At 51.0% G+C, this 26,159-nt stretch overlaps 1 protein-coding gene across 2 annotated transcripts in view; it reads right to left on the bottom strand.

Annotated features, from left to right (window-relative positions):
* LOC147446894 (callose synthase 10-like) overlaps positions 1-26,159 on the bottom strand; it is a 260,133-nt gene that overhangs the window by 92,658 nt on the left and 141,316 nt on the right. For both annotated transcript variants that reach the window (XM_086522840.1, XM_086522839.1), the window contains exons 16-19: positions 14,221-14,401; positions 14,086-14,138; positions 13,815-13,875; positions 13,627-13,711 (exon numbers count right to left, since the gene is read on the bottom strand). In XM_086522840.1, coding sequence (XP_086378966.1) covers positions 13,627-13,711; positions 13,815-13,875; positions 14,086-14,138; positions 14,221-14,401 — 380 coding nt within the window. The remainder of the gene's footprint in view (positions 1-13,626; positions 13,712-13,814; positions 13,876-14,085; positions 14,139-14,220; positions 14,402-26,159) is intronic.

Genomic DNA, 26,159 nt, shown 5'->3' with positions numbered 1-26,159 from the left:
GCGAGGGGGCTTCAGGCGAGTCCCTCTGAGGTGGAGCTGGAGCCTCCATCTGTGTCTACTACTGAGTCGAAGAAGCGGGCGGTGAAGAAAATCTGCGAACGAGTACGCCAAGCACTTGTCCGAAGAGAAAGCGTTGCCGAGCCAGGTGCAGAAGACCTTCGGGAGCAAAGAGGACGGGGGGGGGGGGATGGGGGGACGGCGAGGGCGAAGTGGGCAGCCGGGTAATGTGCGGGTGCACAAGCCGCAGCGAGCGGGGGGATGGGGTGGGGATGGCAACGCGAGAGGAGGGCAGCGGGCAGCCTTTGGGGCAGCGCGAAAGCAGGGGGGGGCAGCGGGCGGGGGCAGCGGGTGGGGGGGGGGGAGAGGTTAGCGCGCAAGGGCAGTGCAGGGGCAGCGTGCTGGGGGGGGGGGGGGGGGGAGAGGGCAGCGATGGCGCAGCAAGGGGGGGGCGAGCAGCAGTAGCGAGCATAATTCTTCTCAGCCTAGAATCTTCATAAGCTTCATAACTCCACATACTCTTCTTGTAACCCTCCTGGTGGAAGTTCCTCGAAGGGTAAGTCTTCAGACACAACAGAGTGCTTTTGAGTGGGAGGGGCATCAGACCAGGGGAAGGTTAAAGGAAGAGGTGGTACGTTGGCGAACTCATGCAGAGGATATTTCTTTCCCATTCGGTGATGTGCTATAGGTTCCAAGGCCGACGACTTCCATCAGAGGAACACTTGAATCATGGTCATCAGGGACTAACACACTTGCTTCTTCTTTTTTTTTTTCCGAGAAAAAGATCCTTCTATTAGTTAATGAAAACTGCCCGTAGGGCTACAACCACCTCTGCAAGAGAGGGCTACACCAAACATGATGGGGAGACTCTCCCAATGAAAAAACAACATATATACAATGAGGGTAAATCAAGAGATGGGAGGAGGGAAGAGCCACACAGGTGGTCGGTAGTGCCATCTGAGCACACCTTGGACAATGGTGTAGAAAGGCCCAGGGCTCCAAAGTCGAAGGAAAGCCTTGCGGCGCTCCCGCATGCGGTCAGAGTTGCCCTGTAGTCCCTCAAGCTGTCCTCTGAGAGTATGGATCAGCTCTAGCCAAAAGTCACGAACAATCTCTACTCGTGGCACACAGCGAGCCTCAAAAATGCGGAAACAGCGGGCCTGCCAGATGAACCAAAGTGTCAGGCCACTGATGAGCTCCCAACACTCCTCTCTCTCACTGCACCACTCCTGTGGAGAGCTCTGTAGCAGGCTGGAGTGTAGGTCGCCCCCCTTGTATCACTATCATCCTGTTGGTGGAAGATAGCCGTGAGAGTGGACCAAGCCGCTGCCCCCCAAGTGTACTGTCTAGCCGTGGAGAGAGTAGGCATCAGCCGAAGAACTCGTAGCCACACCTGCTAGGCCAAGGGACAGTCCCAAAGACAATGACGCTGACTCTCCACCAACTAGTTCATAGGCTGCACATGCGGCCGAGAGACCACTATGCACAAGCCAACTCCCTACTGCTGTAGCTCTGTGTGCAACCAGCCCCACTGAAACAAAGTGACGCGCCTCGGCTGTCTGGAGTCCCACAGCCTCTGCCTAAAGGCTGCCAAGAACTCGACTGTGAGGCCCTCCTCCTACCAATGACGTGCTGCAACGGGGCGGGCCTCGGTTGTCTGGAGTCCCACAGCCTCTGCCAAAAGGCTGCCAAGAACTCGACTGTGAGGCCCTCCTCCTGCCAATGACGTGCTGCAACGGGGCGGGCCTCTCTGTGTGCTGCAAGTATATGACGTCAAAGCCGAACAGTGTACTGAAAGAAGGGGACTCCTGGATGGTCTGCAGAAGAGAAGGGGTCCCTCCATAGCCACTCACCAGGATCCCACTATACTCGTGCCAATGGACAACACTCCCAAGCCCATAGCCTCCAGTGTCCAGTCTCAAGAGCTGCTGGGTCAGGGTCTATGACGCAAGTCCTCCCACAGATGCCCACAACTCGGATCCTCTGGAAACAGCACTCTGCTACCTGTGGGGCCTCTACTGCAACTCGCTGTAATCGTCCCCCACCCTGAAGCTTGAAGAACAGGTCTGGGACAGTCTCAGCAGGTCCTGATTGAAATGAGAACCTCCAGTCATGTGAAGGCTCCCATCCACCGGGGTGCTACTGGCTCGAGACGCGTGAGCCACTCAACTGGAATTGACTCTGAGATGTCCTGACACATGCTCTGCACCCCTCTCATGCCCTTAGCTGCAAACCCTGCACCTCCTCTGATAAACCTGTGAACTCTAGCCAGTCACCTAGAGAGCCCGCTCGACCTGCTGTCATGGGACCCCAGGAAACATGAGGCCGACTACCAACCAAGTGGCCTCTCTGAGTGCTAACCATGGGGTTCCAGAGGAGGGGCTGCCGTAGGCGCTCCTCCGTGCACGTTGGCTGTCTCTGCTCCAGGCCACGCCGTAAGAGCTCCCAAGATCGAAGCAAACTCACAGCGAAGCGGTCCTCCAGTCTCCTGCTCAAACCAACTCGGTGCATCTCTGTAAAGATCCATCTGGTCGAAGGTTGCCAAGGGCCTCCCTGACTGAGGCACCTTGGCACGAAGCCTCTGCAGCAAGAACTCCTTCCAGGGCTCCTCACCTGGAAGAAGTCCTCTGGCTATGAACTTCCCAAGAAGGGCTCTGCTGTGCTGTGCTGGATTAGTGATCCCAAGCCCTCCCAGAGAACAAGGAAGCATCATGACCGACCAAGCCACCTTGGCTCGGGCTATCTGAGTGTCACCTCCTGACCAAAGGAAGTTCCTGATCAGCCTCTCTACCTGGCTGATACAAAAACTCGAGAAGATCCAGCAGGAAGGGATGTACCACATAAAGGCCAACATCACTTGGTTGGCAACTACTACTCTACCAGCCAACGAAAGTCGTGCTGAGCTCCAATGTAACAGCTTTCTCCTGATGGACAGGAGAAGGGGAGCAATCTGCTGCTCGGGAGACAAGTCCAAACCAACCTGACAACCCAAGTACCGAACTGCAGTCCCTGGGGGAATCCACCTAAAACCCTCTCCTCACATCCAATCTGGCACAGGAGCACTACCAACCAAGAAAGCCACTGTCTTTCTCCAGTTGATCAGTGCGCCCGATGCACAACAGAAGGTCTCCAAAGCCTTCTCACATCTGTGAAGATTGGCCTCGTGGCCATCTAAGTACAAGGCTCAGTCATCGTCAAACTCAGCATCCAGTAGCTCATCTCCCCGAATAGGGAGTGCTAAGCCCCGTAAACCAACCTGCTGTGACACCAAAAATCTGCTCATCGCCTCCGCATAGAACAGAAAGAGAAAGGGGGCAAGAGGACAACCCTGTCTGACCGAGCGTGTGAGCATGAAGCGCTCACCTCTCCCTCCTACCAAAAGCACCTGACTGTGAGCCTGTCTGTACAAAGCTGACACCCCTCTGATCCAAGCATCTGAGAAGCCCATCCTGCGTAGAGTGCTCTCTAGAAAGTCCCAGTCAACTCTGTTGTATGCCTTCTCAAAATCGAGAAGAAGAATCACAAGGTCCTCACCACGGAGCCGTGCCAGGGCAAAAGTCTTCCAGAAAGTAAAGATGTTGTCAAGGATACTGCGTTCCTTGACAAAACCTGTCTGAGTCCCATGTATAAGGCTCTCCAAAAGTGGCTGAATCCTCAAACTCAGAGCCTTGGCAAGAATTTTGTAGGCTGAGTTGAGGATGGTGATGGGGCGCCACTGTCGAATCTTATCCAAGGAGCCACCCTCCTTGGGAATGAGGTAGATCAGGCCCTCACTCATGCTGTCAGGCATCACTCCTGTGTGCAAAATGTACTGAAAAGCACTACAAAGATCTGGGCCAAGCAGGTCCCAGTACTCCAAGAAAAAGCTGGGAGTCAACCCATCCTCACCTGGACAGCTACCACGAGGGAGGGCCCTAAGAGCCGTGTGCAGCTCCTGAAGCTGAAGTGGCATCTCAAGCCTCTGACGCATCTCCTCTGTCATAAGACATGGCATCTGTGCCCAAACCTCCTCCATGCATGCATCGAAGAAAAAGCTGAGAGTCAACCCATCCTCACCTGGACAGCTACCACGAGGGAGGGCCCTAAGAGCCGTGTGCAACTCCTCAAGCTGAAGTGGCATCTCAAGCCTCTGGCGCATCTCCTTTGTCATAAGACATGGCATCTGTGCCCAAACCTGCTCCCTGCATGCATTCTGCCGCTCTGATTGAGGCTCAGCCGAGAGTAACTCACAGTAAAAGTCAGTAGTAACTGCACGCATATCCTCGGGCTCACAAGCAACTGACCCATCGGGCCTCCTCAACTAAATAACCTTGGCATGCAAGTGCCGAGGTCCCACTAGCTCAAAAAAAGCACTTGTCACTCTGTCACCCACCTGAGTCCACTAAGATGCTTGTCTATGAAAGGCAAACTCATGACGCCTCTTCTCTGTGCTAGCAAGCTCCTGTCGAGCCTACCGTAACTGCTCCTCCAACCATGGACTTTCTGGATGCTGCTCCTGCATCCTCTGTAGTGAAGCAATGCCTCGTCTGAGACGTTGCTCCGCCTCTCTCGCTGCAGCCCGGCGAGCCAGAGACTCCTGAAGAAAAAAGTGGCTAAGCTGAGCTAGGCCTGAGGCCACTCTGTCTGCTGAGTCGAACAAGATCCTCTCTGGGATGCGAAGCATCGTGCTCCCATGCCCTCTGTCCAGAGAGCCTCTACCCTCTCTCTGAGTGCTGAGTCGAACAAGACCCTCTCTGGGATGCGAAGCATCGTGCTCCCACTCCTCTGCCTGTCTGGCACTGTGAGGATCACTGGTGCATGGTCCGAGAAGGATGTCCCTGCCAGGATGCCCACTGATCCCCGCAAGTCACTGAAGTGGTTACTAGTGTAGTAGCGATCTATCCGCGATAGATTCACTCCTCTCACTCTGCAGTCCGATCTAGTGAAGGCAAGACTGTCTGGGGGCCTCACAAAACCAGAGTGCTGCCATGTATCCGAGACCCTCAAAGTCATACACAACCTCTCCCAAGCTGCCAACTTGACTCCATGCACAGTAGCATGGCTGCCACCAATCCTGTCAGAAGGGTCCTCCAACATGTTGAAGTCCCCTCCTATACACCAATGATCGGCCTGCGGCAAAGACTCAACAATCTGTGACAGAAACTCTGCACGAGCACTCGCCACATTGGGTGCATAGATGTTCAGGAAGCCCACAAGGCCACCCTGAACCTGCATAGTAATCCACTGAGCCCTGCCTGGCACAATAATCCCTCTGCCCACAATGGCCTGCTGCAATGAGTCCGCAATAGTCATACATACCCCACCCTGGATGCCTCCAGGTCCACAAGTAGCTGACCAAAAAGTATCATATCGTCCACGCAAAATCTGACCACATCGCCGAATGCGGCTCTCACACAGATGGTGCTCCTGAAGCATAAGGAGATCAATCTCTCCTCCCACAAGGCAACGCTGAAGCTCCTGACGCAATCGGCCCCGCTGTTGCTGAAACTCGGGCCCACCTAGTCCCTACACGTTCCATGAGACGATCCTCATGGGGAGCTACAGAGAACAGATGCTACCGCAGTGGCAAGACGGGCTATCTTCGAGGCCGGCTTGGATGGGGAGAAATTCGCATCCGAGTGTCCTCTAGATAGGCGTGACTGCAGTGAGTGCCTAGCCCAAGCCCAAGTCCAAGTAGAGCGAGCCGTGCGTAAAGCAACCTCCTCTGTCCAGGAGTCCTCATGAATGTATACATAGCAAGGCAAACACTGCATATCAGCAAAGAAGTACACCACAATGTGCCTACATCCTGTTGAGTCTGGAGGTGTCACCGCAAACTTGGCCAATGGCCACAAAGTCTGCAGCATATTTGTAAGTCCATGTGGTGAGAGAACTCTAGGACTTGTGTATGCAACCATCCCACCACTGAGTCGAGGGACCACTCTGTCTCGGCCCTACCACAGAGGGGGAAGGAGAAACCAACTGCTGAGTCCAAGGCCTCTGTCCCCCTAGCGGCTAGGAACAAAACATGGACCTTGAAGCAGGCTGCCTCATGGTCTGCTGCGAAATCGCGGAGAAAACGAGTGAACCCGTAGTCAAAGAAGTCCTAGCGGCATCGGATGTCAATGCTCGTCAGACCACGAGGGATAGCTGCAAGGGAAGATGTCTGAATCTGCAAAGGGGGCCGCAAGAAGGGCTGACCCTCTCTCGCTAGGCGACTCGTGGCAAAGGCGCTGCCAAGAGATCTCCTAGCCGCCGGAGAGGGACCTGTCTCCTGAGTCGACTGTGAAACTGGAGCAGGAGGGGGGGGAGAAGGAGCTGGGGGGAGCAGAGGAGAAGAGGGGCGGGATGGGGCGACAGAGATAGAGGGGCGAGGTGGAGAAGCGACGAGAGTAGAAGGCGGGGAGGGAGGATGAGGAAGAAGAGGGGAACTCTGAGGGGGGAGCGGCTGTCGAGGGTGAAGCGGAGGTGGGGGCTGGCGCAGGGATCTCCTCCCGCTCAAGAGAGTGGTTCCCCGTGGGAACCCACTACTGCTGAGTAGGCACCTCAGGGCCACTCTGAGTCCCAGTTTGACGTTGTGGCCCCTGGCGTCGTCGGCCACGGGCCTACTGCCACCCCTCTTCCGTTGGAGCCCCAGGCTCGGAGGGTGGCTCTGCATGTGTGCGTTGTGCCGCTGACTGTGGCTGAGGCTGTGGTGCAGGTCGCGGCCTCCTCTGTGGACAGGCGTTCGCTAGATGGCCCATCTGTCGACAAATGAAGCATTGGTTCGAGAGGCCCGAGTACTCCACACTCTGTCTAAACCAACCCCCACTCACCCGAGGTAGAAGGATAACTTTCAGGAGCGTGTGGGTATCTCTGACTAAAACTTGAATTGAGGGGATGCCTGCTGCCTTGGAAGCTACTGATACTGCCGTACGAGGTGTCTCCAGGACAGTCCCAATGGCGGAGCCAATCCTAGAAAGAAGTGGTAAGTACTCCTTCCGTAAACTCGAAAAGCAGACTGAGATGGGGATGTCTGCCTCCTCTACTAGAACATCCGAAGCTGGGTCAAACCCATGTCGCCACTGTCGAAAGTGGGTGCGTGATGCTCAGATGGCCAGTGGACTCATAGCTATGACCTTGGATGCCATCTCGGAGGTCTCAAACTCGATCTGATAGTAACCCCGTCCGAGAATCTGGACATCCAAGATCTTGCCCACCTCTTCGAGAAGGCGGGCCTGGAGAAGGTCTCGCAGCTCTCCTCTGCTAGGTCGGGTGCCGAGAATCTTGTAGATGACGGAAGTCGCCTGCAATCGCTCTACCTCTGCAGTAAGGCTCGCTTGCTCTGTCGGTGAGAGAGCAAGTCGAATGGTGGGCTCAGCGGGGTTGGGCGAGGGGGCTTCTGGTGAGTCCCTCTGTGGCGAAGCTGGAGCCTCCATCTGTGTCTACTGCTGTGTCGTAAGAAGATGTCGACAGGAGGATGCTGTAATCCGGCGCAGAAAGCACCACCCCAAGAATTGAAACAAAGCTGAATGAGCCGAATTGCAGGGCTGTCAGGGTGAAACCTAGGCGAGCAGGCAGACGGACCGGGGGGGAGGGGGGGCCAGCGGGCTGGGGCGAGTGGGAGCGCTCGCGACAAACAGGAGGGGGTGATGGGGGCGGCAGTGGCAGGCAGGCAGCGGGCAGGCAGGGGGCGGCAAAGGCGGGCAGGCAGCATGGGGGCAAGCAGCGCTGTCAGGCAGGTAGCGAGGCAGTAAGGACAGCGGGAGGGGGAGACAGCGGGCAACGCTGGGAGGGGGGAGGGGGAGCGATGGCGTGCGAAGCAGTAGCAGCGAGCGGTTTTAAGCTTTTTTGATCGAAAAAAATACCACACTTGCTTCTTTGATTGGCACACTTTTTTCTGTAGGACTTAGGTCACTGGTGTCAGCCTGAGGAGCCGGGAGAGAGAGTGTATTCACACGCACATGTGAGGCTTGAATAGAGACCACATAGCACGACATCGATGTGGTAGCTTCCAACCACTGCAGCAGGTCTTTGTTAGATCCGTCAGGTGGGATAGGCTGCTCGGGGTCGGGGTTGGACTGTACTGACAACGAGCTGTGATGGACTACTGGATCCATACCTCCTTTGAGTCGAATTCGTTGCATGGGGGAGCCAGGAGTATGTATCCACATGGCGTCGTTTCCCCAATCATGAAGTGCCTTAGTATGCCGCAACCATGGTCTACCACTAAGCAAAGGAAATCCTCCCTCCACTTGGGGAAGACTGACCACCACAAAATCCAAGCTAAAGGTGAAGTCTTGTACCTTTAGAGGCACCTTGTCTACTATGCCCACTCGATAGACTGTTCTCTAGTTAGCCAATGTAACAGTGAATGGAGCAGGGCGGGTAGGCTGTAGACCTAAAGCCAACATAGTAAACTCTGGCATCAGATTGATCATGGATCCACCATCCACTATGATGCCTGAGAATTGATGTCCAAGAATAGATACAATGAGACGAGGACTTTTGTAGTGGGGGAGGGGAGCAACTGGATAAGAAATCATGAAGACTTTGAGGGCTATACAGGGAGGTGTCTGCCACTAGGCCCTGCACCCGGGTACAGAGACTGAATGACTGAGAGGGTGTCACTTTTGAGGGTTGCATCTAGCCGGAGCATATCATAAAGGGACACTTGTTGAAAGGTGTTCTTCAAGATTGCTTCCACTGTGGACTTAGCTCCTTGAATCTGGGCTTCCTGTGGAACTCTGACCTGTTTCAAGTTAGCCACTGCTACCAAGAAGGCTCCATCAATGTCTGATAGCATAGAGACGGGCCTGCTCTTAGCACCAATGAAGGGCTCTTCAGTTGGATCCAGTTGTGGAAGTGGAGATGGACAAGATGGACCTGTTGGCAAGCTGAGACCAAGAGCTGCTCTTTGTGTCTGAGTGAGGACGCCAGCGGGCTCCCCCACTTGTGGCCTAACCGTATGAGTAGCAGGTGATGGCTGAGGGATGGTGTTCATTGCGATCAGATTAATCTTCGGAAATGTGAATTCTTGTTGGTTCTGAGTTGGGACTGAAGATAAGGATGCCCTTTGCTTGGGACAATCCTTACTGTAGTGGTCCTTAGACTCCGGACAATGTCCGCAAGGAGGAGACCCTTCAGGTAAAGGACACTTTCTTTGGTAATGCCCATTTTCTCCACATCTGTAGCATAAGATGGGCCGATTTGATGGACGAAACGGGGGACGAGGTGGTCTCTGCTCTTGTTGCTGCATGGAGTTGGAGGCTGAGGTGTAGAAGGTCGGAGGGGCTGAAGGAGCATGGGTATAAATTTTTTGAGACGGAAACGTACTTGATATACCTTGACAGTAGGGTTATTGAGCAAAGGTGACATGTAATTTGGATGGCCATAGGGGGAAACCATATTGGATGTTGGTGCTAACCCTTGTTGGAGAGAAGGACCTAGACTTTGTTGTATTTGCCGCAATCCCTTGATATAGTAGCAATCCTTGTCTTCATGCCCATACTTTTCGTAGAAGTGGCAATAAGCACGAAGGGGATAGTCTTGTGGAGGGTCTCTTGGAGAGCGACACGAGCTGCACCATACTATAGCCTTAGTCTGCTGCTGAGACCGAAGCTCTTCTAGCTCTCTCTTGATTTGATCCAAAGCCTCGTGATGTAGGGGCTTCTCCTATCTAAGAGAGATTGATTTCTCCTCTTGAAGAGCGCGTTGAAGTTTTAGGGCTTCAAGTTCACTATGTAAAGAAGTCAAAGGGTCAGATGGACTCCCCAAGAGTACAGAGGTAGTCTCTACCTGAGAGAGTCGATAAACAGCTTCCTTGCCCCCTCTATCCTAGTAGCAACCGCAAAAAACTCCTCCAAGGTGGAATCAGGTCGGAGATTCTCTCTGAGTTTTTGCTGAGAAGTCTTTGGAAGAGCCTTCTCTACCCATTTCTTGACCATGAACTCACCTGGTGGCTGAGGAAGCTTGGCGACCAGAGACTTTGTTCGGGTCATGAGTTCTGCAAAAGTCTCTTTGGGCTGAAGCAGCAGGTTGGCCAACTCATCCAGAATCTTTTCTTGGAAATCGCCTACTCTGAAAGCTTCACAAAATTGTTGTCTTAATGTAGCCCAAGTAGTAAAGTGGTTTTCTGCAAACTGACTGTACCACTTGTCTGCTAATCCATCCAAAGTTGATGGAAACAACACCAAATAAGCATCTTCTCTATTAAGACCACGACCTCTATAGAGAGATACAAATCTCCATGCATGGTCCTTTGCATCTTCTGAGGAGAGTCCCTTGAAAGTAGGAAACTTGATGTTTACCTTGGCCAAACCACTGGTCAACTCCTCCATGGCCTCTTGCTCAAGAGCCTGTTGCTCAAGAGCTTGCTGTAACGAAATGGGAGAGGGCTTTACTGGGGAAGGTGACCTGGAAGATGTAGAACCGGATGGAGGAATGGATGATGCCGTATGTGGAGGTATGGGTGATGAGGTTGGTGGCCTTCTACTAGGTACCAAGGGTTGACGCCTTCTGTTGTAGTACTTCAGAGGGCTCAGTAGTGCACTTTGACACTCTAATGACCGCCTTGTATGTGTCATGCAGTGACCACAAACCCAACCAAGCTTTGGGCAAGAAGACCTTTAACTGGTTGAACACTGGTCTAGACTCTAGTAGACCACGGTGAGTGACTAGACCACCTCGCTAAACCAGGGACGAGGAAGGACTAGACCCAGCCTAGAGAATACTAGACCAGGACGAGAGACTTAGATGAAGACGAGTGACGACCAAGCTGGACTACTCTAGTCCAGACAAACACAAGCGAGAGCTTAAACGAGCTAGCTCCTCGACCTATAGGCACAGTGTAGTGAAACTTCAGTTGAGGTCCCACCGTGATCGCCAAAATGAGAGCACCTGTAGCGGAGATAATGTGTCGTGCCCTCTATAGTGGGTGCTCCTCAGTGCAATGTGCGTGATATCTCTCTCCACAGAATGCGAACACAAAAGACAAAGAACAACAGAGCAACAACAGTACGACTCAACAGAACCTGAACATGAACAGCATGAACATCGGCAAACTCAAAGAAACGATACAGACTTTGGCATGGCAGCTCACTCAGCTCCAGCCCTGATCTCACAGGTACAGTGGGGGTGTCGAGGCTCAATTGTGCAGGGATGGTGCATACGTGCTGTGTGTACTGAAGATAATGGACACTAAATCCCGGACCACACAAAAAGAGATAATGATAAACCCAAACAGCTACGGATATATACAACATGAAGAGCCACCAACGACTGCAAAATATCCACTCCAGCTAAGTCTATCTCTGAACTATGAGGTGGTGCGCTGGCCATGGTGTCGACTGGACCACCACCCGTATCCCTGCCACCTGTCGCAGTCACCGACCGTCCAATGTCAACTGTGACTAACGGCCTGTTCCATGCTCGTGACACTGTAGCCCTGCTACACCCACGACCCTTACAGAGGGAGATAAATCTCCTAGCATGGTCGTCTACATCCTCTGTGGAGAGTCCTCTGAAAGTCGAAAACTTCATATTCACCTCAGCCAGGACGCTGGTGAGCTCCTCCATGGCTGCCTATTCAGGAGCTTGTTCAAGAGCTTGCTGTCGCACAAGGGGTGAGAACCGGACTGGGGAAGGTGACCTGGGAGGTGAAGAACTGTTTGAGGGAGTGGAGGTAGCCACGTGGGAAGGTAGGGGTAATGGGGCTGGTGGACTTCTACTCGGCACAAAGGGTCGGCGCTTTCGATGGTAGTACTTCAGAGGACTCAGTAATGGACTTTGTCAATCTTTGGACTGCCTCGTATATCTCATGCAGTAATCAGAAACCCACCCAAGCTTGGGGCACTAAAACTTTTACTTAGCTAGTCCAGACTCCACTAGACCAGTATAAGTGACCTAGACGAGTGACTAGACCAGGACGAGGGACTAGACCAGGACTAGCGACTAGACTAGGACGAGGGACTAGACCAGGGTGACTAACTAGACCAAGACGAGTGACTAGACCAGTACGAGAGACTAGACCAGCTGGTCTAGAACTGAACTTGGCAGATCAAGCTGGACTACTCTAGTCCAGACTAGCAGACCAACACACAGGCGATAGCTTAAACGAGCTAGCTCCTTGACCTGTAGGCACAATGGAGTGAAACTTCAGTTGAGGTCCCACCGTGCGTGCCAAAAATGAGAGCACTTGTAGCAGGAGTAATGTGTCGTGCTCTCTACTGTGGGTGCTCCTTAGTGCAATGTGCAAGAAACCTCACTCCAACAGAACGAAAACACGGCAGACGATGAACAATATAGCAACAAGTAACTCAATAGAACAGCAGACTCAACTGTAGAACCTGAATAGCATGGGACTCGACTAACTCAAATGGACCAGTATTAACTCTGGCACGGCAACGCACTCTCTGCTCCAAGCCCAGAACCCACGGGTACAATGGGAGTGTCGAGGATCAAGATGTGCAGGGAGGGTGATGTAGACTCGAATCGACGCTAGACTCAAGACTCATAAACCATCTAAAACAGTGTATCAAACTAAAGCAAATGTGAGAATATATACAACCCCAAAAGGATAACCAACAGATAACATCAAGTATCTCTAACTATCCAGCTGCACCTACCCCCTAATTGTGGCGGAGAAGAACTGGCCACGGTGTCCTCTAACCCACCACTCCTGCCACGTCTCAAGTCCACCAAGTTTGAACCCATGACCAACTGTAACTGTCTTTCCGTGTAGAATGATATTGTAGCCCAGCTACATCTGTCAATTCTGAACGTAGGTGAGATGTGTAAGGATTCTCTCTAGAAGGGAAGATTCTCAATTCTGCAAGGTAAGATGACAAAGGGGCCAAGCTTAAGCCCCACTCTTGTCAATCCTCCCTTAAGCTGCAGCCCAAAGTTCCTTTTACCTGATAAAGAGACCCGAGGGGTGACAAGAGCAGGGGTGATGAAATTGATGCAGGGTAAAGATGAGAAAGGGGGCCACAAGCATAAGCCCCGCTCTTGTCAATCCTCCCTTAAGCTGCATCCCAAAGTTCCTTTTCCTTGATAAAGAGATCTTTTTCCCACCTGAGGAGTGACACCCAATATTGATGCATACCATTTTCAATTTCAAGAGTAACCTCCATTACCACCTGTCAAAATCATCCACAGCACATTGTTCTCCAAGTGATAAAGGTATGCTCAATATCGGCTCTTCAAAAAGCAGCATCGTTCTGATAAATGCTTTCAATCCGCACAAATCAAGGTCCTTGGTTTTATTTTGCCCCACTGTTTACACATTCTTAACATATATGAAGGTACAAATGAAAGGAGACATACAGAGATTGAATAAGAAAAGGGTGTAATATATTCATAAAAAATCTATACATAAGGGGTTTTTAAATTAGGCCTTGAATGCACAAGTCAAGGCCAAAGACTAGAGGGATCAAAAAATGACGTGAACAAGAAAAACTTTATTTCCTTACTGGTCTCTACCGTCGCACAAATAGTACTAGGGTAATAGTACTCTATCTAGACTGCTATACTCAGCTTATTGCCTCTCCCTCCAAATATTTAGTTTCTCTCTCTTCAATGCCCCATTTTTCCCGAAAAGGTACCCACATTCACAATTCAGATGGGCATTAAAGCAACAATAAAGGTGACGGAAGGTTTGTGTCAGCATACTCTGAGAAACAAGATCGTGCCAAACATATCGAACCATGACTTTATGGGAAAAGATTATTTTCGATGCTTTTGCCAAGGGTAGAATCTGCAAGATATAGTAAATGTGTCACAAAGACCCAATGGACTGAACTGCACAAATCGATCCACACTCATAAATTGAAGGGAAAACAATAACTTGATTGTATGACCTGAAAATAGTAGCTGAAAGAGAACTTGCATGTGAGCAGTATGATCCAGAACCCAGCATATCTGTGGAGGAGCATCCATGATGATAAACAAGGGAGCCACAAGATCAGGTTGTGAAACATTCCCGGTGAGGGCTGGGCTTAATTAAGAGACAGTGCGTAACAGACTATATTGCATATCTATAGGGATTTTAAAATCATCTCAGCTAACATGGACTTCTACGAAACCAGAAAATGTGGAGAAGCTCTGTCATGTTACAATGGCCCTACTAACCTGATGTGGTAACGTGAGTGCTCATATAATCCCCTGCCAACAAAAAATCGCTCCTACACATTACCAAGAACAGGGTGAAGTTAAACTGTATCAAATAGCCCTTGAATTTCTTCAAGAAAAAACACTCGGACTTACTTTGTACAGCCACTTCAAGTAGGCAATAGTTTTACTATTGTCCATCTTCTCCACCTGTCTTCTTACTGAAGGCATATGCTGAAATAGACTAATGATGAGTTTCAGAGTTGCATATGACCCAAGAACATATAAGATGAGTCTAAGATAAAAGTGACTTGGCGGCTTCTCTAAAAGCATCTTCCTGTTAATAAGAGAAGGGTAAAAGAGGTCAGCACATGTCTGGTAGAGAACAGATACCATATACACTTCAAATTTACAAATTATTGAACATTAATTACGATCTTGAACGCTCACTGAATTCAATTATTCCTGAGAACATGGCACATGCTAGCACAGAAAAGGCAGCTCCAAACATACAAAGATGTCTAAATTAAGCCATAGATAAAAACAGAAAAAACGACCAAAATCGGTGTTCAGGTTTTGAGGAACGACAGCCGTTGAAGAATTATTCTAATTGAGATTTGTGCAAGTCTTGCATTGGTATTGTTTAATAATGTCCACCAGATTTTTGTGAAAAACTAAGGAGAACAAAGTCCTTATTACACATCAATTTTGGCCCATATAGACTCACTTAACATCTGAGCAGAGAATGGGCTTGCTTAACTCTGACATATCCTACAGTTGACCACATGCACACAGACACACAAATAGGCGTCGTGGCTCAAAAGTCGCGTCAATGACATGGGAACTCCCCTAATTAGACCTTAATGACTTGAGATTAGAATCAAAGGTCAGGTGTCAATGAGACTAGGGAAATTCCCATGCAAGTTGACGGCAGCTAAGAAGTCATGAAGAGGGGCAGGCAGTTGTGTGTGTGCGTGTGTGGTGTGTGTGAACGGTGCTCGTGGGCGTTCAACCATCGCACTGCTTCCCCCATCTCCTGCTGCTCCTCAGTCTTGCTTGCGCTGCTGCTCAACTCACCTCTCACGCTGCCCTGCCTTTGCTATAGCAGAGTTCCAGCGGGCCCTCAACACCCTACGCACATGCCTCTGCTGGTTCAATGACAGACAGCACTGGTGTGAGGCTCTACAGCAGCACCCGAGTGTGTTTGTGGTGAGTTTCGCCCCCATCCTCTACGTGTGTGTGTGTGTGTGTGTGTGTGTGTGCGCGCGCACGTGCACGGGTGTGTGTGTGAAATTTGGTCGTGCGAACTTCAGCCCGTGCACGTGCTGCCTCTGCGCTCTCTCAGCCCTGTGCGAATTCCAGCACCTGAGCGCCCTAAAACCTGCATGACCTGCCCGTTCAGAGAGTCCTGAGCACGCTCTGTGCAGCAGTTAGCACTCAGCTCAGCAGCCTCCTCCTGCGCAGGCTAACCTCTGTCAACTCGCGCACTGTTCTAGGGTGTGTACATGTGACTGTTCGCTGCCTGCATCAGAGATTCACAGAAGGTTAGGGTTCGGCCGAGTGTACGTGTGGGTGTGTGAAGCCTGCATCAGTGGTTCACAACAGGTTAGGGTTTGGCCCAGTCAGCGCTAGCAAGAGTAACAAGGTTTCACTACAGTCACCCTGGCAGTGAACAGATTTGGCCTACCTGTACATGCTCGTTGCTGTCAGCCCCCGGCCAAACGAATATTTTTCGGAGAGCCGACAAGAAGTTCCTCTAATAACTGGTCGCTTCGACTCGCTAGAAATTCGAACTGTTGCAGTAATAGTGTTAGCCAGTTTAAGTATTACAGGCAAAGTTTACATTACAGTATTACAGGCAAAGTTTTTTTTTTAGCAGATGTATGAGTTCTGTGGGAGATGTACATATCTCTGAGGTCTTTGTAAATAGATAAAGTGTCAAATCACAAAAAAAAAAGGGAAAAACAGTATTTGCTATAATTCTCGGTTGTGGTCCGGTTGATGCAGTCAAAGTTCCCGTGCGTCTTCGAACGGGGGAGCCATGCTGGGAGCCTTCTCAAGGCTCCCACTAGCAGAAGCCTACAAAGGGAGGACGCGGGGGCTCAAAACGGACGCTGCAAAGCCGAAGGGGAACCAGACGGCAAGTGAGAGGTGTCTGAGCCCGTATACTACTGCAGTGTGAGAGAGAGAGAGAGAGAGAGAAAGAAGAAAGAAAGAAAGAAAGAAAGATTTTTAACGTCTATGTCAGGCCGAAATCGGCCTATGAGACAAATCAAATGTACATGGTGTGTATGTCATCCGTCTATCGGAAAAACAAATGAAACAAAACTGATACAAAACTGAACTGAATGTAGGTAGTGGAGTATCTGAGGACGGATGGCGCTCTATCTCTAGGGGTATATGCATGTCTATATGCTCAAGGTAGTACAATCATGAGAATGCATCAAGCTATCTAGCTCCATCCTGTACTAATCGGGGGATGTAAGATGTGGTACATGGGCGGGGCTGGTGCCAAGGCTACCCGGATGAAAGCTGTCGGGTCGGCCCTCATCTGAGCTACTCGCTCCTCCTCAGTGGCACAGCGCTCCCGGGCTCGGATCTCCTCGATCTGTCGGTGGTGGGAGCTCGCGCCCCTGTAGCCTGTGACTCGTGGTCGTCTAGCTCGGCTCACCTCCGCCTGTGGGAGTGTCACTCCCCTTTGAGTGTCTAGTGAGGGAGGGGCGGCAATCCTCTGAAAGAAGTCTGTGAGCTAGGACTGTCTCCCCTCTGTCTGTGTAGCTGTGTGGCTGTAGTAGTGTGTCCCGATGGCTCTGTATCTCTAGTAAGAAACGTCCGAGTTGTCTCTGATCTCGAGAGTCCATGATCTCTCGGAGAGTGGGCTGTCCTCTGAATAAGGCCTCATACCTGCCTCTGATCTCAGTGTATGCTCTGCATCTACATACAAAGTGCTCCTCACTCTCCACCTCCTCTGTGCAGGCTCTGCAGACTCGCTCCTCCCTGGGAACACCAGTATGTCTCCCGATCTCAATCTCTAACCTGTGTAAAGCCACTCTCAGCTGACCAATCGCCACCCGTGAGCTATGTGGCATATATGTGTCCATATAGCGTGGTCTCTGTATGAACCCCCCAGACAATATGGTGAGAAACTGGTCTCTGTAATCTGACATCCTCGTCCCCAAGCCAGGTGACTCCCAGACTCTCCTAGTGTATAGCTGCCACAGATCCTGTCTCAATACCAAGTTCCTCTCACTGCGAGAGAGGTGAACATATGGTGAGTGGGGGTCGTACTGGAATGGTGGTAGGCTCTCCATGTCAAGACCGTGTCCCTCAAACCATGCTCTGACCTGTGAGTACCATGCTCTCTCATGCCCACTCTCTGATAGTTGTATAGCTGCCTCAAATGCTCTACGAGTAAGTCTGTTAGGAGGTAGCTCTCTCATCCTCTGGATGAAGCAAACTGTCTGGAATAGTGCCTCTACAACCATAGGTGGTGTGGCGAGCTCGGCTCTAATAATGTCATGTGGCACTGTCTTCTTGCTGCGGAGCAAGCGTGAGATCATACATACCTGTGGTCTCTCAAGCTGTGTCCACTGGTCAGCTGTCAGTCCTGGTGCCCATATTGCCGCTGAGTACATCAAGGCCGGGGTGACTAAGGTGTCGAAAAGCCACCCCTTCGTGCGGGGCTCTTGAGAGTGTGCCTGGTGGCTTCTCCGCTCTAGCATGGCCAGAGCTGCATATCCTCGGGTGAGCCTGTCAATAGCAGCCTGCCTCATAGTGAAGGGTCTTGGTAGGCTGGTGAATGTGATGCCAAGGTAGACATAGGAGGTGACTACATCAACCTGTCCTCCTGCTGCTGTGAAGGTGGCGGCGCTCCTCACTGCACTGGATGTGTGAAAGATCAAAACCTTGGTTTTGCCAAGGTTCACAGTCAACCCCCTGTGTGTGCTGAATTCGTCCAAGGCCTCAAGATGGCGTTGCAAGCCCTCGGGTGACTCTGAAATCAACACAATATCATCAGCATATAACATGATGTGGACCGGAGTACCTGCCAAGTCGCTCCCCTCTCCCCCTGCTCGCAGTATGTAGTCGGAGATCTCGTCGATGTAGAGCCCAAAGAGTGTCGGGGAGAGTGGGCATCCTTGCTTAACACCAATGCTGCTAGCAATGGTCTCTCAAAAACCGTCTAGGCAACGAACTCGACCCGTCACCCTCTCGTAGAGAGCATATATGGCCCAAATCATCTCTGTTGGTACCCAATGCTGTGAAGGTGCTGGAAGAGTCTCTCGCGTGGGACTGTGTCAAAGGCCTTGCGGAAATCCACAAAGCAGCAGTAAAGCCTCTTCTTCCGCGCCTTTGCCCCATCAATGAGGCAGCGCAGAACGAAGATGTGATCAGTGGTGGAGAAAGCTCGTCTGAAACCTGCCTGGCCTGGAGCTCGTAAACCCTCGATCTCTGCGTAGCAGCTGAGCTGTGCCTCAAGTACTGCTCCATATAGCTTGGCCATCGTGTGGCCAATCATGATAGTCCTGTAGTTCCCTGGGTCCAGGGTGTCGCCAGATTTGTGGATAGGCACTATGGTGTGCTGTGTCCACTCCTCTGGGAAGCCCTCCCCTATAGCCCGGTTGAAGACATGTGCAATCAACGGGGCTATAGTGGAGGCCGCATAAATGATGTGCTCACTCTGTAATCCAGTATGGTCAGCTGATCGTCTGTACTGCATGCGGCGTATGGCCCTCTCTACCATCTCTGCTGTAAAGAAGGAGGAGCACGTGGGGCGTGGCCCGTGTGGCTGTGGGATAGGAGGCTGCCCTGGCACCTCATAAAGTCGCTCTGCATAATCATGCCATATCTGTGGATCCTCAATAGCTGTAGTCGGACGTGGCTCGTGCAGGGTGCGCCATGCCGTCGCGCTATCCATGCTCATGAATAGGCGGTATAGCTCAAGCTCCTGTGCCTCTTCGAATGCTCGCCGAATTTGGCGTGTCAGCGTCTTCATATGCCGTCTGGCCTCTCTCTCTGTGATCTCTCCTAAGGCTCGCCGTGCACGGAGGCGTCGGAATAGCTCTCTGCACTCATCATCATACTAGCGGTTCTGAGGCATAGTCCCGGGGGGGGGGAGTGCGTCCTATGTGAGTGGTGTGTGGAAAAGAGCTAATAGCTGAAGTGTGGAGAACGGAAGAGATATGTGATGTGAGAACTGAGAGTGGTGTGGATGGGTGGAGGACGCATAGGCCATGCTCGACCTCGGCCGAGTAAAGAGAGGCTAGCTCATGTCTGAAATGGATGGTGGTGTGTGGAGTGTGTGCTGTGGAGCTGTGTGGGATGGTATCTCCGGTGATGGAGAAAGAGAGGTATGTGTGGTCGGCTCCGATGGGTATGGGTGGAATGGTGAAGGATGTGATAAGGTGTGTAGCCTCCTTGGGTCCCAGAATATAGTCGACTGTACTCCCCCCTCCCTCTGTAACTCCATGTGGCATACAAGTCAGGCCCCCTGAGGTGGGCAACTGGGCCATCCCGTTATAAATAACGAGACGGTGCTGGGAGCCAAGTCGAAGTAGATGTCGTCCGTAGGCTGTGACAGGAGCTCTGTCTGTTGTATCTCTCATAGTAGCCTCCTCATCTAGAGTGTGTAGTGCCTCTGGGTCCTCGTGGTCATATGCCTCACACTGCTCATTGCGCGTACCAGCATTGAAGTCTCCCATAAGGAAGACTTCACCCAGTGTGGAGTACTCCATAATCTCCTCCGTGAGGCATGCGTACGGTTACTCCTGCTCAATAGGGGCGAATCTGGAGCCTGTGGGAGCAAAGTAGCAAAGGGCAATGTAGACGATCCTGTCTCGTGAGAGCTCGAGGCGAATCCACATGTAGCGGGCCTATGGGTCCCGGGCAACAATCTGTAGTCTGCTGTGAAGCCCCTGTCTAAAGAGTATGGCCACTCCTTCTGAACCGCGAGTGGTGTGCTGGCGCATACATCCCCGATGTAGAGACTCCCACTGGAATCCATGTATCCGTGGTAACCCTCTCTCTGGGCTCTCGTGTGTCTTTGTAAGTAGAATGATGTCTCGACCTCTCATCACCTCCTCAAGTCTCTCTGGGTGTGTCCATAGGTCTCCATTGCAATTCCAAACCGTGACATGAATCTCCTCGTGTGTCCCACAGGCCGCGAGTCCCTATGCGATGGTCTTGCCATCAATGATAACCCTACCATCTCGATATATTGCCTTCTTCCCTTCTTTGCGGGCTTGGTGGACTCTAGGCATGCACGCGCGACGGTGATCTTGTTGCATCTTTGTGAGGTCATCATCAAGATAAATCGGGGGGCCTTCTAGCCCTCTCAAGATGACCCTCTTTCGGAGGAAAGAAGTTCGAGACTCCTCGGAGGCGAATTGGAGGATGAGAGCTCTCTTCTTTGGATCTTTGCCGGCTCTCCAAACTTCGGAGAAAGGGATCTCTTCTTCCTTGTATCCCACTTTCTTGCATAAAGCTTTCCCATCGCTCTCGAGTGTAGACCCTTCTTCTTCTTTGATGCCGGTCACTCGCACATTGAGACGGCGAGCTTGTCGCATCTCCTCCTCCTCGATGGTTGTGTGTACGATGAGTACCTCATCTTTTTGGGCTTCCTCTCTTGCTACCTTCTTGATATTCTTTTTGACCACTTCGACCCATCCTTCTTTGGTGGCCTCTAATTTGTCCTCAATGCTTGCGGTGAGGGCTTTGGTGATCTCCTCCTTGAGGGCTTCCTTAGCCTCCTCTTTAATCTCTCCTTCCTCGGGGGTGAGGGATGTGATGGAAGCATGAAGGAGATCGATTTGTGCCTTCATCTCTTCTTGCTCTTTCCTCCATCCCTCCCTCTCCTTCTCGTTCTCCCGTTCCCTTCTCTCTTTCTCCTCTTTGAGGTTTTGGATTTCCGCTCTCATGTCCTCCTTCTCTTCGTTCCATAGCTTGATGAAGGTGGCTTTCTCCTCCCTCCATATCTCTCTCTCCATCCACCATTCTTTCATGTCCTTCTCCAATTGTGCAAGCCTCTTGTTCGTGAGCATGAAGGTTGTCTTCATTGTCGATGTCGGCGTCTTGATGATGGGGGAAGACATGGTTGTCTTCGAAGCTACCCTCTCTTCATATTGTGAAGAAGAGGGGAGAAGGGGAAGAGAGGGAGTACGTGTGTGTATGCATGTATGTGTGTAGTGTGTGTGTGGGTATGTATCCGTGTGTGTGTGTGTCTGTGTGTGTGTGTGTGTGTGTGTGTGAGAGAGAGAGAGAGAGAGAGAGAGATGGCTGCATGATGGGGAGCGAGGAGGGGCTGCGTGAGGGGGAGGCTGGAGGGGGGCTGTGTGAGGGGGAGGCTGCGAGGAGGGGCTGCGTGAGGGGAAGAGAGGGAGTACGTGTGTAGCAAGGAGAGGCAGTTCAGCAGCAGCAGCAGGTTGGTATAACAGCGGCAGCAACAGGCGGGTACTGGGGGTGCTGTGCAGGTGGGGTGGGCGCGCTGAGCAGCTGGGGTGACACAGCAGCGCGCAGTACAGTAGTAATGTGCCTGGAGCAGCACAGCAGCAGGTACGCGCGCTGGTGCAGCAGGAGGAGGGCGCTGGTGCAGCAGGTACGCGCGCTGAGAGAGAGAGAGAGAGAGAGAGAGAGAGAGAGAGAGAGAGAGAGAGAGTTTTACATTCTGTTTCAGGTTTGGTATTGAGGGCCCAGTTTACCTGAATGAAAGAGAGAAAGAGAGAGAAAAAGAGGTTTGTTATGCTGTAGCACTCAACACTCTTGACAGTGCCGAGAGTGAGGGCTGCCGAGTGCAATGAGGGAGAACAGGGGAGGGGGGCGACCCTTCTCTGCTGCACGGTATTGAAGAGAGAGGGAGGCGGAGAGTAAGAAGCACCTGTGTCTATGCCCACAACAAGCAACATAGATTTGGATCGAGGGTGACAATAGGCAGCTTCGGAGCAAGGGTTGTTGAAGATCTCAGCAAGCATTGCCGGAGCAGGTGAGGGCAAGACATCACTCAAAGAGAAGGTCTAGTAGTAAGAGTGGGAACTTACCACTGGTGTGCAAGGCGGTCGGCGGGACTGAGAGCTTGAAGCGTTCAGAGAGCTTGAAGGGACGTGATACAATCAGCACCAAGGGGTTCAGCCCAAGGAGGAGTCACTAGCTGACGGCGGAGGCTCTCTTAGTGCCGAAGAGGGAGGACCGGGTAGTGCTCTGGAAGTTAGGCCACGGTCTACAAGCTTTTGGCAGGACGCAACCATGAAGGAGGCGCTTACACGGTACTGAACACAACATCAACAAAAGTCCTTGATAGCGTAAGATTGCAAAGGAAGGGGCCCCGCTCAGAAGAGCTTTGCTACTTGAAGCAAGAGATTTCAGATTGGGCAGCCAGTCGAGAAGCAGTTACTCTAGGCCATTGCAGGGATCAAAGTTGCCAAAGGAATCTACAAAGCAGATAAAAGCCACCAAGCGGCCAACCAACAAAGGAGAAGAAGGGATGCTCTTAGAATTCCCAGCTGTCCACCTTCATCCTTGTCAATTAGTGTTATGGGTCTGACTTCTTTCAGTTTAAAGCATGCGCAGCTCAAGTTTTTTTTGTGAACGGTAGGTATGAAAGCTTGAAATTAGTCCCGGTGTTCCATCTAATAGTCCATATTGCATCTGTTATAAAGCTCCACCATCTCTTTTGTGACTGGATTTAAAGCATTTCCTCTCAGTGCCACAGTCCTACCCCAATCCACATGGCAGAGCACGTCATTCTCTCTCTGGTTTTTGGCCCGGAGGTGTCAAGGTTAACCATATCCTATTCTTTCTGCAAAATTCTAGCCTCTTTCGTGGTGGGCGACAAGTGGAATCTCCTTCTAAAGGTTGATGTAGCAGAATGAGGGGACTTTAGTATCCCAGAAAACCTCCCTCACTTCTTTCGCCACATTGAGTTCTGTGATGAGGAAGACACTTTGTAAATAGGGTGTGCAAGCAGTCTTTTTTTGTACAAAGAACTTTTCCATAATAGAGGATTTGCTGGTTTTAGTTCTTGGGCTCTCTCAACGGCTTATCCCAACACAAGGACTACCTCGCCCTTCAATTCGCCCATCCAATTTGCGCATTTTGCGTTATAGATGCAGGGAATATCGGCATTACCAAAGCAAATGCCCCCTCCCAAAAGGGTCTCCTCCTTGCCCGTAATTGCCCTAAGGTTAAAGATCACTACAGTAAGGATTGTCCCAAACATCGCGCATCCACGTCTTCGAGCCCAAGTCAGAGCCGACCTGAATTCACCTTTCCCAAGATCAATCTGATGGCAGTTAGCACCATCCCTCAGTCGTCACCTTCTGCCCATGTGGTTGCCCCTCAAGACAAGCTGCACTTGGTACAGGAGCCCACTGGTGTCCTCACTCGGGCTCAAAGGGCAGCCCTCGGTCTTAGCATTCCGACAAGTTCAACTCCCCCACACATTATTTCACCAATGAATACTCCTCTTCCAGAGGTTGACAAGCCATCCCCTATTTCGAAGAGAGGATCTTCATCTCTGCTCTCCGATATTGATGGGGCTTACATAGAAGCATTTACCAACCTAGGACAGATCAAGGAAACAGAGAAGGCACTGATCCAAAGAGAAAAACCTACAACCGAAATTATCTTGAAGAATACCTTTCAACAAGTGTCACTCTATGACATGCTCCGGCTAGATGCGGGTTTTGAAAGTGACACCCTTGCAGTTATTCAGTCGCTTTACCCCGGAGCAGGTCCTAGTAGCAGGCACCTCCCAGTGCAACCATCAGAGTCCTATATGATATCCTACCCCGCTACTCTCCTCATTGGTTATAGAAGCCCTCGTCTCACCGTGTCCATCTTGCGGTGGCAATTCTCAGGAGTGATAGTGGATGGTGGATCTGGCATTAACCTGATGCCTGAGTTCACTATGTTGGCATTAGATTTGTAGCCTACCCGACCTGCTTCCTTCACGGTTGCATTGACTGACTAGAGGACAGTCTACCCATTAGGCATAGTGGACAAGGTGCCTATGTAGGTACAAGACCTCACCTTTAGCTTAGATTTTGTTGTGGTTCGTCTTCCCCAGGTTGAGGGAGGATTTCCTTTGCTCATCAGTAGGCTATGACACACTAAAGTGCTACATGATTGAGGCAATGACGCCATGTGGATACATACTTTGGCTCCCAAATGAAACCCATTGATCTAGTGGTGCAAAATAGTTCTTTCCAACCCTAAGTTGGTACAACCTACTCCGCCTGATGGGCCAAAAGAAGACCTGCAGTGGTTGGAAGCTACCAAGTCTATGCCTTGTTATGGGGTCTTTATTCAATCTTTGCCTGAGAATAACCCATCTTTCAGATCCTTATAGTAACTGGCCATAGTGTGTCGCCTAGCCAAGAAACAGATGTCGAGGTCATCGATGCTGATGACTCAGATGCTACTACAGTACCAGCCTTTGGGGTTGTGAGCTGATCAACCTTAGAGGAGGAAAGAAATCTCCTTTGCACAAGTTCGCCCAACCCTCAACCTCATTTGTGTTTGATTATCGGGCCAAGTCAAAGCTCACCTCTGTGTTTGATGAACTACATTTTGATGAGCTTCCACAAGGATGGCTACAAGGAGGAAATGCAAACTTCTATATTGATCAAAAACCAGCTCCAGCTCATGATGTCCCTATGCTCCAAAAAACGACAACCTCTTCACCTACAGAAACATCTTCAGCAATACCCTCTCCATACCCAAGTCAAGAAATCAAATTGGGCGACTCGGACAACCCCCATCCAGTTCTTTCAGCTGCATGGTTGTGACAAATGGGAGGAAGGGGGCGGCTGAGGGGTGGTGCTAACTGCTATCAGTTTGATCTTTGGGAAGTCAAGTGAGAGATTGGCTCTGGCACGGATTCAATGATGTTGAGGTATGTTCTTTCAAGAAATCCTTCCTATAATGATCCTTGGCATCAGGGCAATTTTGGCATGGTGGAGACCTGGAGCTTGCTTTGATGGTTCCCATACTCACCCAATCTATAGCACAAAATCAATCAATTCGGTAGCCGAGAGGGCAGACATGGTGGTCTTTGTGTTAGCTTAGGGACAGAAGTAGCAGCTGTGTAGAATCTCTGAGGTGCTAGAGGTGTATTGGCATGGTAAAATCTTGGAGGTGTAAAAGTACCTTGCATAGGAGTCATGGTTAGCAAAGGCAGCATGTCACTTGGATGACCATATAGAGAAACCATATTTGATGCGGGAGCCAATCCTTGTTCGATAGTAGGAGTGAGGCTTTGCTGCAGATATTGGAGCTCCTTGAGGTAGTAGCAGTCATCATCCTCATGCCCACCTTTCTCATAGAAGTGACAATAAGCTCAACGCGGTCGTGGGAAGCAAGCTCTAGAGAACGGCATGAGATGCTCTAGACTACAGCCTTAGACTCCTGCTGTGCTTTGAGCTCTCCATATCCTTTTTGAGCTCCTCCAAAGCTTCCTATTGTGGAGACTTACCCTGCCAAAGAGAGAGAGATCCTTTTTCTTGAAGAGCTCGCTGCAGCTTTGATGCCTCTGGCTTCCTGTGCAAAGAAATCAGAACTAAAACTGACCTGACTCTAAGAGGGTCTATGAAGAGCCTCCTTGCTCCCTCAATCCTAGTCGCTGCAGCAACAAACTTGTGGAGTGTTGCATCAGGTTTGAGAGACCCGCTTAGCTTCTGTTGGGAAGCCTTGAAAGAGATTTCTCCACCCACTTCTTTACCATAAAATTGGCTGTTAGGGGAGTTTAGCCACTAGTGCCTTTGTTCTGGTCATGATCTTTGCAAAGGTTTCTTCTGATTGGAGCATAAGGTTTCCCAGCTCATCTAAAACCTTCTCTTGGAAGTCACCTAGTTGGAAGGCCTCGCAAAAACTTTTCCTTAATGTCGCCTAAGCTGCAAAGTGGTTATCAGCAAAATGACTATACCGTTTGTCTGCTATGGTGGAAGGGAAAATCACCAGAAGCATCTTCACGGTTGAGGCCACAACCCCAACGCAGAGAGAAAAATCTCATTACACGGTCATTTGCATCAATTCTTGAATGTGTGACTACAAGTGATGGTCCATCCAAGGAGTTTTGAAAGGGTAGCGATCTGTTTATAGTA

The sequence above is a fragment of the Adiantum capillus-veneris genome, chromosome 11 (genome assembly GCF_014529385.1).
Source record: "Adiantum capillus-veneris isolate H3 chromosome 11, ASM1452938v2, whole genome shotgun sequence".
Taxonomy (NCBI): Eukaryota; Viridiplantae; Streptophyta; class Polypodiopsida; order Polypodiales; family Pteridaceae; genus Adiantum; species Adiantum capillus-veneris.
The sequence above is the reverse complement of the archived record's forward strand: the minus strand, read 5'-3'. Positions and strand labels throughout refer to the sequence as shown.